This window comes from Micropterus salmoides, unplaced genomic scaffold (genome assembly GCF_014851395.1).
Source record: "Micropterus salmoides isolate LMB-PRFRI ecotype aquatic unplaced genomic scaffold, ASM1485139v1 Ms_hic_scaffold_6, whole genome shotgun sequence".
Taxonomy (NCBI): domain Eukaryota; kingdom Metazoa; phylum Chordata; class Actinopteri; order Centrarchiformes; family Centrarchidae; genus Micropterus; species Micropterus salmoides.
Genome location: NW_024044348.1, coordinates 2,538,596 through 2,554,259, shown reverse-complemented (window position 1 = coordinate 2,554,259; position 15,664 = coordinate 2,538,596). Strand labels below are relative to the sequence as shown.

Genomic DNA, 15,664 nt, shown 5'->3' with positions numbered 1-15,664 from the left:
GAACACACAGGTGATCTCCTGCTGCTGTGGTTTGATCCATTTCTGTTGATTTTGCCTCAGACAACAGTGACCGTCCTAAACCTTGAATTAAGGGTCGGAGCAGCGAAGGAGAGGAATTTCAATTTATTATTTAAATGTCCACAAAATAAGACGCATCCATCACCAGATCCCAGAGTCACCATCAACTTATTACTCCAAAGAGAAGTCTTCGTCCTGTAGCGACTCTTCGTCTCGTTCCTCAGACTTCAGCTCCGTCAGTTCAGCGCTCGGCTCAGAGTCTATAAGGCCGGACCGGGTTGACGCCGGGTCTGGACGTCCTGCCTCCACGGTGACGTCAGGATCCGATACTGGTTCTTTGAGTTGTGTCTCAAATGTCAGGCTGCCCAGTTCGCTGGCGATGTCGACATCTGGTACTGGCTGTAGCACCTCCCTTGGTGGAAGCACAAACTGCAGAGGCTCGAGGACCGCGGGAGGTCGATGCAGCCCAAACTGCCGTACCTGTGCAGCTGAGTCGGAGGAACACCTGCAGAACAACAGAACAGGTTCAAGCACGCCTTTATGTTTAACTCTGTGGCCGACCAGTGTTGGGACGTAAAGAACATACAGATGATGATTTCTTCCTACCAGCTGTGGGGCTAAAACTAATTTGATGAATACATTTTCTCTTTTCTCATCCTGTGGTACTACAAAGGTTCTGGGTCACTATACTCATTAGTAGGTCTGAACCATTAATTGCATTTGCGATTATGGTCACATGACACACGGAAGTAAAGCCGTCTGCAGAGGGAGCATCAACTTGGTTATGCTGCACCGTGAGTTGTTGTACAATGTCTGCAGGATTGACAGAAGCTTTAGTGTCAAACAGGGAATAAAATTAGTACCCACCACCCGTGGGTAAAATGCAAAACAGAAAGACACCAGTCAGGTCAGGGGAATATCTGTGAAACGGCGTTTCAAACCTAACTCGCCAGTCTGAAAGAGACCCAGTCTGTCCCGAGTTACAGTTCGCTGCTAACCAGCACCATCGGACGACTACGGGGGGACTCCGGTGTTGTCGGAGAGTTACAGAGCTTGTCTATTAGACGTGAGAAGCGTCACTTGGTTTTCTTCCGTTGGCCAACTTCTGAATTAAACCTCAAACTTGAGGTTTTTTCTTGCTGGGATCCAGAAAAGAGGTTTTTGTTGAGATATGGACTCGTGGAGATTAAAACGAGAAGGACTCATTAATTTGAGGTAGAATTGTGGGTTTTGTAATGAGCACTTACTATAATGTTATAATACTCTGTTGAACTTGTTTATCTTCTGGTCTGTAGTTATTCCTACCTGTTAATATTATATTTAATAACGTGACTTGACTCAAATTATCTTGCTCTGAAATTATTATAATTTGATACTACTTCTCCACCATTGCTCATAATTCAACCCATTTTATCATGGCTGACTTATACAGTAATAAAACCGGATCGATCGTGCATCTTTAATTGAAATACCTGGTTGTTAAGTAAAGTGGAGTAATTGTCATGTACTGAAAGACACGGGTCCTTTTTGTTCATGCAATCATGCATGTAATGTTTTTGTGTAAATATATCGAACATTGAATGACAACATTATTACATTAAATGGTGCCTAAATTAGCTGAATTTTATTCCCTTATGTCAATTATTAAAAAATAATTGCATATTGTTTAAAAAAAATATCACAATTAGATGAGTTTCCAAAATCGTTCAGTCCTACTCATTAGGATTTATGCTCTGGATGGAGCAGGAAAATCTACTAATGTCACAGCAAACTGCTGCCGTGTTTCGTAAAACATCTTCAGTTAGAGTTCAGAGAAACTCCTGAAAGTAATGTTTAAGGCTCCTCAGCTTCTGGTCTGATGGAGGTCCAGAAGACCCCTGAGTCTGCAGATCATACGACTTATCAGGTCACGTTTTTGAAAGAATAGAACGATAGACCTGTAATATGTAGTTTTATAAAGACTCAATTAGCTCAATGACAAATTGCACACAGCTCTTCTCTAAAACTACAAGTTCACACTTGTTACGAGATCCAATACTTGGGACAACATGACTCGTTTTTCTAGCTAACGGAGATCCAACAAGTGGAAGACGGTGACAAATGCAGCTGCGTCACAACGCCATCGTGTATGGAAGCCGGGGTGAAGTTAGTTTAATATTTAACATTGGTCGGTTTTCGCAGCCATTTCTTTGTCAAATCCTGGATTTCTCCCAGTTGTGTCAGGCTGCAGCGTATCCCCCCCCCCGCCCCCAATAAACATGGAAGTTTTCATTTCTGCCGTATGTGCCGGGTGAGCAATTCTCTGAATATGCGCCATCTTTGGGTTTGGCCTCCGTCTAATAATATACCCACGGAACAGACCGAGGTCTCGGTCTTTAGGTTCTGCTGTCAGCTGTACTGAGCACCAGAGGGGTCCAGAGGATAATCTGGATTTAGATTATTGAGCTAAAAGAAGGAATCTGTACAGACATCTGCTGATCAGAAAGTTCACTATAAATATAAACAGACTGTCTCCCTCTGATTAAAACTGTGTTTTGATGTGATATTAATGTGGGATAAGAGACTGAAGAACTGAAAATATTATCCGAACATGTTGCTTTATGAGACCCTCTAAATCAAACTGGACCTCGGCCTGAGGTTTAAGTTGAGGTCTGGATTCTGTTTGTGTGTGGCTCCAGATCGCTGTAACCATTAGTGTTTTGAGGAAAATAAAGAACAGAGAGAGAAACAACCAGGATCCTCACCCAGAATGAGAGCGAGCTGAGCCGGAGGAAACAGGACCTGCAGACAGCGGTTGAGGAACGGCAGCAGGTCGTCAGCGTACGAACAGCAGAACTGAAGGAACAGCTCCTTCTCCCTGCTGCTGAAGGCCGACTCCTCCGCCCGGTGGAACACCAGAATCTGACGGGTCACCTGACAGGAAACAAGAGAGGCGACACTCAACACACCGGTACAGATATGCCTGGTCACCTGACAGGAACTTGTTTACTTCCTATCTCACCATCTTGAGGCCGTCTTCGAGACACGTGGTGACGTCACGAGCCAGTCCGACGGGGCAGCAGAGTCTGAGGTCGTTGAAGGCGGTCAGGATGTTGTTGAGGAACCAGGCCAGCGGCTGGAAGTCCAGCAGCATCATCGGGGGCTGCAGGGTGCCGGGCTGGGTGCCGGGGGCCACGGGGGGGATGGTCGCTCCCAGCACCGAGGGCAGGGAGGTGAGCATGTACAGGTTCATGTCCTCCTGGAACTTCTCCACCGCCTCCTGCACGGCTTTGCGGAACGTCTCCGCCGCCACGCGCTGGAACATGGGCGCCAGCTGCCCGCGGAAGTCCGCCCCAACCCTGCTGAAGGACAGGCCAAAGTACATGCACTGACCCAGCAGGGAGTCCAGACGGCCCCCCACGCCCCGCTGCAGGTCCCTGTCTAAAGTCTCCAGGAACTCAGACACCTTATGCACCACCCAGCCGTGGAAAATGGCGCCCTCGTTCACTGCGATCTGTCCGCTGGCGGGGAGCACCAGCGGGTCCTCGTCAGAGAAGATGGCTCTGTACTGGGTGATGATGTCGAAGAGGTGGACTCTGCAGGCCTCGATGGTTTTGGTAATGTGGAAGTAGGGGTCGTCTTCAGGGATGGCGGCGAGGATGGAGTGCAGCCAGGTGCCGCGCGCCTGCAGGAACTTTACCCGCAGCTCCGCCTCCGTGAACACGTCCATCCTCCGCAGGTAGCCAATCACGCGCAGGCAGACAGGAAGCTGCGAGTTGCTGCGCAGTTGCTGCAGCAGCTGGTTGAGCATCAGCTGAGTCGACTGACGCACTTCACGCACGATACTCTGAGGATACAAGACGTCTCAGATCAGCTGTGATTGGTCGATTAATCAGTGCGTCAACATAAATTTTATCTGCAACTGTTGATAATCGATTGATAATTTTATTTTTCAAGTTAAAACCGTAAAAACATTCTCTGGTGGAAGCTTTTCCAACGTCTGAGTAAACTGAATCTTTGGGTTTTGGAGTGTTGGTTGAACAAAACTAAATGTCTGACGACGTCAAGCAGCAACAAGAGCTTCGGATCTTTTTTTTTCCTTCTACGGCTGCAACTGATAATTATTTTCATCATTTTATTTATATAATTCTTTATGTCTATTAATTACTGAGTTCATAAAATGCTCAGGGTGACGTCTTCAAAATTCCAAAACTCAAAGATGTTCAGTTTCCATGCAGATGACACTCTCTTAATTTTCTGTCACCTCTAAGTTTTCATCTTTATAACAACACTTTCTCAGGTGGACCTGGACTCACCTGGATGACTAGGAGCGAGGAGTGCTTCCTCTCCAGCCTCTTGACGTACGCCGCCAGCTCCAGAGCCTCCTCGTAGTAGCCATTGCGGACGCAGGTGTCCATGAGCTGAGGGATCTCCAGGATCTCCAGGATCTCGGTGTGACGGTTCAGCGTGAGGCTGTTCATCCGGCGACTGACCCCGATCTCCTCCGCCTCCTTCATGAACCCCCTGAACACAAACACCTATAGTTTCACACTCAAAGCACATTCGACTTATTCTGGGACCAGATTGGGAATCTCAGTCTTGGCGTGTTTTGCGTCCATGGATGGATTACCGAACGGGCCTACCGGGCACAGAAACGAGGGGCCTGAGGGGGTTAAGGGGCCCCTGGTCTAGAGCTTCTATTTGAAGTTGACTGTCACAGAGATAGGTGTCATTTACACTGGGGACCCTTGAGACACGGCCGTCACTTTTGAAAGCATAAATAGTTAAAAGTGTTCTGGAAAAAAAACAACAAAAAAAATGTAAACTAAGAAATGAAAAGCTAAAAAAACAAAAACAAGATACTTATTATAAATTGACTTGATGACTTGTGCACTGATCAGTAACTTCTTCCTGACACAGTTTCTTTTTGGCTTTCCGGAGGGGAAGACTAACTCATGACACACCAGGGATGATAGTTGATCTACAGGAGAGACAGATCTGAAAGCAGCACAGAATGGCCGAGAGCTGCACTGACTTAAGAGTTTGAATTGTTACCTGCGGCCTAAATTTTGTGTTTCCCTTTACAGAAATAAAAACATTTTCACCAAAAATTGGTGCAGATTGCTGAAAATTAGGTGTTTAATGCTGAAAATTTTCTATGAGAGGACCCCCAGCACTGAATAGAGTGTTAAACTATCTTCTCGTCTCGTTCTCATGAATCCAATATCGTGGATCGTCACGTCTCGTGAGTTTAGTGTCGTCACACCTCTAATCTGAGCCCTGGTGTCCCCTCCACCTCGGTCACAGAGGTAACGTCCTGATCACAGTTCTGTGCTCCTGTTTAACTTGTAACATGGCAAACTAATTCATGGTTCCCAGATACTCAGTGGGCCCCTGGAAACATTTAACTGGGTCCCCGCTGTCTCAAGATATTCAGTTTAGACAAAGACAAAAAAAGAAGTATGGGAACAAGATCAACTGGACCAGGTACCACGGCGTGGTGATCGCTCAGAGGAGAGGAAAGAGAGCCGGGACAGGAGCCATGTTGGTCCACCTTGGACTTAAGGCTGCTCCTAAAGGTCCAGTCTGGACAAAATGGGACTCATGTTGGCCAAACAACTGAAGTCAGAGACTGTTGAGCCGACATCTTTAGAGAGACCTGATCACGCTCGGCAGGTGGTCCATGTTCAGAGCTGTCAGAGCAAGACTCCGGCGAGATGAGAGGAAGTGGACTTTAACTTAAAGGTGAAACCAGACTATCGTCTTGTTGCTGCGGTTTCCATTCTCCAAGATGCAAATTTAAAACAAATGCACTGCAGAATGTGAGGGGGCCTCAAAATCAGGCAGTCATGCAGGTGTTGCTTTAATGCCCCATTAATTTATTTCAGTTCAGTAATAAAACAGATCTGCAAAAACACTAATAACCAACTATTGAACCTGGAGCTCTTTGCCAGGTAGTTTCCCCCTTAAATCTAAAAGTTACCTTAAAAAGCCTTCATGAAAGAATAAAGTCCAAATGAGACAATAATGTCTCTTTAATCTCGAAATTTTAACTTTATTCTCGAAAAGCAAGTAAACAAAATCTTTTATCCTCCTATTTTTTTTTCCTTATGTGGTATATTCTGAATAAATCCATGAAAAAACAATAACATTTTGATAAACTGTTCTGTACACGATGTCTGGTTATTATCACAATAAACCCACAGATTAAATGTATCTGGCGCTCATCAACAATAATTAATGTTTACAATTAAACAATTTAACTGTCGCCTTATTGAACCTGTTCACCAGCAGCACCCACCTGCATCTCTCCCCGAAGCCGGGCAGCTTGTCCAGCAGCCGGGACACGCTGCCCTCCACCCGGCCGAAGTCCCGGTAGATGTGCTCGGTGCAGTCTGCGGTCCGGATGAAGGTCTGGTAGTTGGAGAAGGCCAGTTCCCGGGTCTGCTGCAGGATCTGGGCCCGCTCCTCCGCCAGACGCTCCGGCTCCCGGACCAGCTTGTCCAGCCCGAAGGAGCTCAGCTCGGACAGGTAGGCCGCGAAGTCCGGGTTGTCCCTCCTGCTGTCCGGGAAGCTGTCCTTAAAGATCGACGCCAGGATGCTCTCGTCCTCCACGTCCACCGCCGCCATGTTGGATCCGGTTCTGAATAACAGCGGTTTATCAGAGAAACGCGTTAACTCATTAAACCGGGTTGTAACGTCACGGTGCGTCAGAAAGTTAGTTCTCCAGAGGCGGTGTTGACAAACCACGTCCGGGTTCTTCTCCTCCTCCTTCCTCCTGTGCGTCCACCCGCAGCGGTACCGCCCCCTGCTGTCAAACACGTCACAGGGTTTCCTGTAAACATTGAACAGAACATGGTCAGAAAATATAACAGAATAATAAGGAACGTGTGGCCAGTATGTCGCGTGAGGTTCTGGTCCTGATGGCCCGCAGCCTCAGAAGGGAGTGAGAGTCCTGGAGGGGTACTGGTCCTAGAGGGTTCAGGTCCTGGAGCAGTTCAGGTCCTGGAGCGATACTGGTCCTGGAGGGGTACTGGTCCTGGAGGGGTACAGGTCCTGGTAGGTTACAGGTCCTGGAGGGGTACTGGTCCTAGAGGGTTCAGGTCCTGGAGCAGTTCAGGTCCTGGAGCGATACTGGTCCTGGAGGGGTACTGGTCCTGGAGGGGTACTGGTCCTAGAGGGTTCAGGTCCTGGAGCAGTTCAGGTCCTGGAGCGATACTGGTCCTGGAGGGGTACTGGTCCTGGAGGCGTACAGGTCCTGGAGGCGTACAGGTCCTGGAGGGGTACTGGTCCTAGAGGGTTCAGGTCCTGGAGCAGTTCAGGTCCTGGAGCGATACTGGTCCTGGAGGGGTACTGGTCCTGGAGGCGTACAGGTCCAGAAGAGATGGAAGATTGCGGCCGATCACCTTCTCTGCAGAGCGTCTGAGACGCTGCAGCCTGCCGCTGTCCCTGCAGTAGCAGCAGGAACCAGATGGTGATGGAGGAGGTGAGGATGGGGACTCAGTGATGGCGGTGTAGAAGTGCACCATCATGGTCTTTGCCCACTTGAGGTCCTGGAAGCTGAAAAAGTCCACAGTGGCGACCGTGGAGTCACGCAGGATGATGGGGGAGGGTGGGGCCGGACTCTTTCTAAAATCCACAGTCTTCAGAGCGTTGAGCTCCAGGTGGTTCTGGCTGCACCAGGTCACCAGACGCTCAGTCTCATCCCCACCGGAGATGAGCCCAAATAATTTGGGGCAATAAAAACAATAATTTTATAAAAATATTTTTTAAATGCAATTTAAAAAAGCTGCTTTTATGTTAACTTTAAGCTTGTAAAGTATTTATTTTTATTATTTGAATAAAATGGGAGAAAAGGCTTCCAAAAAAGTAGTCGTCAATAAAGTTATTTCAAACAGTAAGTTTATGGCGTCAGCGGAAACATCCATCCATCGTCAACCGTAATTCAAAAACAGCTTCTATTTATGTTTGTTCAGCTTTGTTAAGTAATATGTGTGTAAATATGAGGAAAGTTGGGGGCAAAAATAGATAATGACTAATAAACTACCTTGATTGTTGTTTTAAATTTGTTTCAAACGGAAAAGTAAAAAAAAAAAGAAAAAGCTTTTATTGTTGTTTACTTTCAGCTTATAAGGTTTATTAATGATGTTTGGTCTAAAAAAAATATTTGTTAATAAAGTTGTTTCAAACTGTAAATATATGACGTGAGCGGAAGTGACGGGTCTCAGTTGCTAAGCTGCAGCTGAGGAGCAACCGGACTGTCAACAAGTTGCCAGCAGCGGCGGAGACACCGGAGACACCGGAGACACCGACCAGCTGCCGGTTTAACGTTCACACTTTAACCCGCTCGGTCAGATGCTTCGCGGCGGACAGACGAAGGTAAACCGTGAACGCGTTTCTACCGGAAACAACAACAACAACAACAACTAGCTTTAATTAGCTAAGGCTAACCCATGCTAAGCGGCTAACGTTAGCTAGTTCACCACCAGAGATTAGTGACATTAAACTAAGAATCCTTAAATTTAATTTAAGTTAATTAATAAAACCAGCTAACTTGAACGTCTCAGCTGTTTCTCCGTCGTTTAATTTGTTTTGAACGACAGCTAATCTGTAAAGTGACGTTAAGATCAAAGGTGTTTCTTAATAAGCTTATTAAACATTAACTTAGCATCAAGTTAGCTGAAGTTAGCCGTTTATCCTGTGAGCTGAGCAGCAGGAACTGTTGTCTGCGCTCTGTAGATTAGTTTTTGTTATTCTCTCCGGGTGTCTCTGTACCTGGTTTTTAAGGTTTGTTGTTGTTTGCTTCTTCGGTCTGTTGTTTATGTTGTTTTATTTCATCCTGTTCTCTCACAGCAGGCCTTTGTCTCCTGCCAGGCTGTTAGTGTATTTGAGAATCTCTCTTTAATTAACTTGTCAGCTGTTTATCACTTGATTTTAACAAGTGGTTGACAAAATTCTTTCACACAGGTTCTCAAAAGAGGAAAGCTTTTAAACCAAAACCATCTGAGCTTATATATTCAGATAGTTTTAGTACAAACATTCGTATCTTTCAACACTTTGGCTTTTTCGTCCTCTGGTGTTACAGAATCTGGCAGGTCAGAAATATTTGTACACCCAAATCTATGAAAATGTGTGACCTTTTGAATAAATCATTTCATTGTATATTATGCATGTACATAACATTACAAACAATAATACACTTTGACTCAGTTCCGTTATCACAGTATCATATCGAATGCTGCAGAAAGTTCGCAGTATTACGTTTATTTTATTACTGTGTGGCCAGTGTGTACAGACAGTAAAGGTAACAGTTGAACAGACTGAAAATCAATAATGGTATAGATAATTATAGTAATAATAATAGGACTAATATTAATAATTGTAGCAGGAGGAAACCTGCCACATGTGCAAACACCTGCAGAAAGCGACAGAAGGAGAGAGGAGAAGCACAAAGCTACAGGAAAGGGAAGAAGCGAAGTTAGTAATAAGTAGGGGAGTGAATCTCTAGACACTCTACGGTTCGATTACGATTCAGAGGCCCCTTTTATAAAGCAATCGTTTTTCCCACTGTGTGACTCCTTAAAGAAAAGTATTTGTAATGATCCCTAATGAATTTACCGCTACTATCTTTTTTTAATAAAACAAATGGAAGCATTTGCAGTGGAAGGTTACGTTTGCCAGCATAAATCGCAGCATAGCAGAGAACTAACAGGAACCGAAAATTGTGCCTGCAGCAGCGTACATGTTGGAGACTGGACGTCGTATCTCGGCTGTAAGTGCGTGACAGCTCGGCTTCTCAGCGACTGAGTATGGACAGAAGTCCTTGGCAGTAAAAGCTGCAATAGAGTTTGTGATTCGCTTTTCCCTTTCCCAAGTCAGGTGGAAGCTCTGACATGGCGTGCTCGATGGTCCTCTGGTTGGCAGCAGCTAAAACCAGACGTGTTTGTTGCTTTTCCAAAATATTTTAGTTTAGTTTGACTCAACTTGCATACAGTGTGGCTCTTTTCCAAAGTCCTTCCATACGCCAGCTTTATTGCAAAGGACGCTGGTCAGACTTCTCGCTCAGCCATCTTGTCATTATTGTGCATTATAGTGTCGTTATTTGCACGTAGGGCTGGACGATACGGCCAAAAATGGTATCACAATAAAAAGTTTCATATCTTTCAATATCGATAATTATCACCATAAGGCTGATTTTTGCTCCTGAGGGAAAGTAATTGTGGTTTTAACTCTTCTTTATGGTCAGAACACTTTACAAATCTGACATAGAACATTCAAAACTATTATGATAAAATCTTTGTGAACAAATGTGCACGAGTTAAATTAAGTAAGAGCTTTTTTCAGTCCTTTTTCTTCAACAGAATTAACATCTTCATAAAAAACTTAAGTCTTAATTCATGTATGATTCAAGTGAATAAAATCAAACATTTATTGAACATTTTTTACATTGTTATTGAAAGAAATGATATTGTGTTATTGTCCAGCCCTATTTGCACGTCACAGACTGTCCAGGCGCTGCACTTCAGAGTTCCGCCTTTTACGTTACGTCAGTATTACGCTTAATTTTTGACATTTGTGAATCGCTTCAGAATAGTCTGCGTCGCGATGCATCTAAGAATCAATTGTTTTTCACCAGCCTAGTAAAGTGCATGAATGTGCTAATACTGTTCCAGTGTGAAAGAGGGGACATGTTCCCTGTGGTTTCCTGACGTGGCGGTCAGCAGGTTTACGTATCTGACTCGTACGTTGTGTTTTGTGTGTCTGCAGGTGAATGAAGCTCCGTGCAGAGAGTGAAGCTGATGTGTGTCCTCGCTGATCCTGATTGAACTTCATGAATTAACCTCAGCGGCGGTCCAGCAGTTCAAACAGTGTGACCAGTATGGCTGCCGCCAACACCACCAAGATCTCGTGGCGATTGCGTGAGTACAAACTTTGTTCTTCCTGTTTCATATACTGTTTGATAAACTGACTGCTGCAGTCATCCAACACAGACACTTCTTCACACCGGACGTGAAGAATGCTGTTTTAATTCATGTTGGATTCACTAACAGAACATCTTTAGCTCCAGTTTAAAAGAAGAGGGCGTAGCCGCCGTGAGCAGAACTAAATGTGTCCTCCTGTGTTGTTGTACAGAGGAGTTCGAGGCTCACTCCAGCAGAGTTTCCTGTTTGGCTCTGGGCAAAAGCTCCGGCCGCCTGCTGGCCACAGGAGGGGAGGACTGCAGGGTCAACCTCTGGGCTGTCAGCAAGGCCAACTGCATCATGGTGAGACCTCCTCCCTGCAGCTCAGCTACACGACGACACCTCTGAACGCCACCAGCAAACCTTAGAACAGACGGAGCTCTCTGACCTGTGACTTTGTAATGAGCCTCCACACGTAGAAGGAGTCTACAGCCGCAGTGTATCCTGACCGTGTGTTTGTGTGTTTGTTGTCTCTCAGAGTTTGACCGGTCACAAGAACCCGGTGGAGTGTGTCCAGTTCAACGTGTCGGAGGATCAGATCGTCACCGGTTCACAGTCTGGATCAATACGAGTCTGGGACATGGAGGCTGCCAAGAGTGAGACTCAGTCTGTTCTCTTAGTGTGAAATCCTTTAACAGCTTTCTTCACCGTCTGTACGCCAGGCTCCACGTTAAAGTAATTGTGCTGCAGATGAAACTGTATGAACATTTTTACATCAGGATCATAGAAACCAAAAGGATCAGCGTTTCACCTTATGGAAAACATGAAAACACGGATGTGCTCTAACATTAAAGCTGTTATAAGGTGTATACAGTGAGCCCTGACATTAAGATTCTATCGAAAAGATTGAAGGTGAAACCAGCGTTGTACCCAGTGACACCTGCTCTGGTGTGTTCACTGTTGCTTTACCTAAACATCCACCGTGTCCCCGTCTTGTAATGTGATATCAGACAACAGCTCTCTTTGTGTTTCTATGCAAAATGCTTAAATGGGTCACAGAGATACCTGGGCGGTCGTTAATGCACCCGGCGGCCCGCCCAGGTCTATGTGTGGGAAACACTGACAAGTATGTAGGAGGGATTGAAGGAGACATCTTTTTCTTTCTTCTCAAACTGTCCGTTTGACTCTTCGACCATCGGTCCTTCTGTCTGTTGGCGTGACGCTTCCTGTCTTCTCCAGTTTTAAGGACTCTGATGGGACACAAAGCCAACATCACCAGCCTCGGCTTCCACCCGTTTGGAGACTTCCTCGCCTCGAGCTCCATGGACACAAACATCAAGGTAGGCGTGTCTTTGAGGGTCCAAAAAATGTCCTCACTTCCAAGGTCTAAAGCTCAAACACGGTCCTCAAAAAGGACTGTTTGAGGGGTAAGATGTTGTTGTTTTAAGGGTGAGGTTTGATTTTGGTTTAGGTTCAGTTCAGGGTTTGGGTTTGGCATTTAGTTGTTTAGGTTTGGGGCAAGTATAGAAGTACAAACAGGAGTGTGTGAGATTACATGGCTGTCTGTGTGAGGAGCGATTACAGTTTTGCCGAAGACGGTCGTCACACGTATAGAAGTTCAAACCTGTGCGTAAAAAGATGTGATGTTACTCTGAATCTGCACTGATGAAATATTTCTGTCTCTCGGTGCCGTCCGTCAGCTGTGGGATGTGCGCAGGAAAGGATATGTGTTCAGGTACACGGTAAGGGTACACTCTGTGTTAAATAAGACAAAATACTTTTCTGCAAAGCACATTTGAAAATATAGTTTAATAATATTTAAGATATAAAAGTTTCCTCAAGTTGTCACATGTGTGAAAGAAGTCACAGCCGTGTAAATGTGTAAAAGGTTTATCATATCAAACGTCAACATCCTCTGAAACAGAAGGAGTGTAATCCAGGAGAAAGGTTTTGTGCGATGCCCTTTGATATCTTATAAGTCGTGTTGGTGTTTGTGTTGCAGGGTCACACTCAGGCGGTGAGAAGTGTGGCCTTCAGTCCTGATGGGAAGTGGTTGGCCTCAGCCAGCGACGACTGCACCGTCAAGGTACGAGCCGAGAGAGCCGGCCGTCAAACTGTGTCTGAAGTATCAGAAACTCAGAGTGAGGCGCTCCCACCCTGATCACAAGCGCACCGCGACTTCAACTGGCTCAAACGCTTTTTACAAGCGACACATTTTAAGAGTTCAAACAATTAAATCAAAGTGAAGAAAATGAAATCCATATTTATCCACTTTATTTTTTTCTCATCTTCAAATCTCATGTTCAGACTCGGTCCCACAGACACGACCTGCTGCCCCAAACACTCACCACACATGTGGATTCATCCGCCGCTGAAAGTAGTCCCCAACAACAGAGAGCAGCTATACATCTGTTTAAAGATTTACATCTTCAGCAGGAACCAATGGGCTCACAGCTGAGAGCCACAGACAGGAAGTCTGTTTCAGTCTGAACATGAGATTTGAGGACAAGAAGAAGAAGACTTGTCCTGCAAATCAGCTCTCAGGCTGTATTTTCTGTCTGCTGTAAGAGTTGTTGGTGTGTGTAATCACCCCTGCTGTCCTGGTTGCCGTGAAGTGATCTCTAATCTCCTTACGTCTGTAACAAATGGAGGACAAATCCACAGACCTCGTCCTTCAGTCCTCTGCAGTCTGACTTGTTCTCTGCTTCCGTGTGGCTGACGTGACGCCGACATTAGCGGTGAATGTTGAAGTGTGATTTCTCTGGTCTCTCAGCTGTGGGACCTGACCCAGGGGAAGACCATCACGGAGTTCAAATCTCACACCGGCCCCGTCAACATCGTGCAGTTCCACCCCAACGAGTACCTGCTGGCGTCAGGCAGCTCCGACAGGTAGGACGCCACCCTTCGGATCTGTTTCAGACGCCGCGGGGACGATGCGTTCTGCCGGATGTTGACGGCGAGTTTGTCTCTGTGTTGTCTGCAGGACCGTCAAGCTGTGGGATCTGGAGAAGTTCACGATGATCGGCTCGACGGAGGGCGACACGACTCCAGTCAGGTGAGTGTTCTCAGTGCGCAGGTTGGCCGGCGTGTTGCTGGAATGTGACCTCTGACCTCTGTGTGTTCAGGTGTGTGTTTTTCAGCCCGGACGGCGGCTGTCTGTTCAGCGGGTCCACCGACTCTCTGCGGGTCTTTGGCTGGGAGCCCGACCGCTGCTTCGACGTGGTGCCGGTGGGCTGGGGAAAAGTCTCTGACCTGGCCGTCTGCAACCAACAGCTGGTGCGTAGCTCCGCCTCCAGGAGAAAAACTTCACTGCTGTAATAAAAACTCCTCATCTCTAACCTCTCTGCCCGTCAGATCGGCGTGTCTCACCAGCTCTCCAGCGTGTCGTCCTACGTGGTGGATCTGAAGAGGGTGAAGAAGAGCGGCGCTCCGTGATCAAGGGAATCATCCAGGACAACCAGCCGCTCACGGAGCCGAAGGATCCCAAGGAGCCGCTCTGCGCAGGAACTACGAGAGACCCACAACACCTGCAGCTCCCAGGTTACGACGATCCACCATCCTTCAGACAGAACGCCGCCTGTGCAGTCCGAGGCGCGTTCTGTCTGCCGTGATAACGCGGGAGGAAAAATACGGAGTTCTGTGTCTTTTAGGCGACTTTATAAACGTGCTGCTGATGGATTAAAATTTTAGAATGATTAGGTTCGTTGTGATGAAACCTGCTTTCACATGGAGGTATAGTGAGAAAAATTTAGATTCTTTTTTCGGCAGGGGGGGGGTTTTTACAATCACGATGCCCCCGCTCAACGCGGGATGTCTGTCAGCCGTCACCGACGGGATGATCGCATCGTCAATCGACCAACCCTAATCTGGGCGTAAAAAAAGCTCTTTCATTCACCAGAGAGCCGAACGTCTCACGTGCATCGATGTTTGCTCTGACGACGCAGTGATGTCACAGAGTGCCGTCAGTAAATAAATCCTCAGCTCAGCGGTTGTAGCTCAAACTTTAAAAATAAAACCGTTGTAATCGACCGTTTTTTAAAAGAAGTAAATCTCTTTGGGATAAAACAAAACACTTGACGTCACCTTGGACACGTTTGTAACATTTAACATTTTATTGACTTAATTATTGACTCAAAACTAGTTATTGGCGCCGCTAACTGCTTTGTCTTTACGTTTCCTTTGATCAGATATTTTTTATTTGAGTCAAACTTTGACAGTTTTTGTAGAGCAGCTTGTGTTGAGACTGAAACGTCTCCTTTGAAATCGACAAAAATATTATCAAAGGAAAGTAAAAAAACAATAAACAGAAGTAAAATTCTGGTTTGGGTCACCTGTTGTGATGTCACCAGGGTGGGGCAGAGTCAGACGCTGATAGGCGGAGCCCCGAAGGAGAGAGGCGGAGCCCCACGAGGACGAGGCGGACGAGAAGGTGTCGTCAGCTGAAATCCACAACGCAGAAGACTACAAGGAGATTTTTCCAGCCCAGAACGCCATCTGTAGGTCGACCACAGCGTCACCACCTGCAGTCAGCTGATTCCAATGAAACAATGACAAACGGTTTGGTTCAGGGTTCAGGTTTTACTGACCTCACTTCAGTTTGTTTCCGGTGTGGATCAGGGTTCACTTTTCTTTCTGCTGCACACTAAATACCCTTTAAATGTGAATGTGATTTAGTTTTACAAGATGTTTCAGATTTCTGATCTCAGTTCAGCCGTTTATCCGAGTTGGTCGTCAGTGACTCAGTCTCCTGTCTTCCAGCTCGCACT

General features: G+C 46.2%; 2 protein-coding genes across 2 annotated transcripts; one reads left to right on the top strand and one right to left on the bottom strand.

Moving 5' to 3' along the window:
* Window positions 1-104: 104 nt before the first annotated feature.
* LOC119890049 (conserved oligomeric Golgi complex subunit 8-like) lies at window positions 105-6,960 on the bottom strand. Its single transcript, XM_038701071.1, is given in 6 exon segments — window positions 105-470; window positions 473-523; window positions 2,763-2,931; window positions 3,020-3,844; window positions 4,314-4,521; window positions 6,299-6,960. Coding segments are annotated over 6 exon segments (1,863 nt in total). The 5' UTR covers window positions 6,628-6,960; the 3' UTR covers window positions 105-189.
* Window positions 6,961-8,218: 1,258 nt separating this feature from the next.
* Window positions 8,219-14,355, top strand: LOC119890756 (katanin p80 WD40 repeat-containing subunit B1-like). The gene is made up of 11 exons (XM_038702150.1): window positions 8,219-8,376; window positions 10,765-10,916; window positions 11,131-11,261; window positions 11,437-11,554; window positions 12,138-12,238; window positions 12,599-12,640; window positions 12,901-12,984; window positions 13,672-13,787; window positions 13,882-13,953; window positions 14,024-14,174; window positions 14,253-14,355. Exons 2-11 carry the CDS (start codon window positions 10,877-10,879, stop codon window positions 14,331-14,333), a joined length of 936 nt encoding a protein of 311 aa, XP_038558078.1. The 5' UTR covers window positions 8,219-8,376; window positions 10,765-10,876; the 3' UTR covers window positions 14,334-14,355.
* Window positions 14,356-15,664: the final 1,309 nt, after the last annotated feature.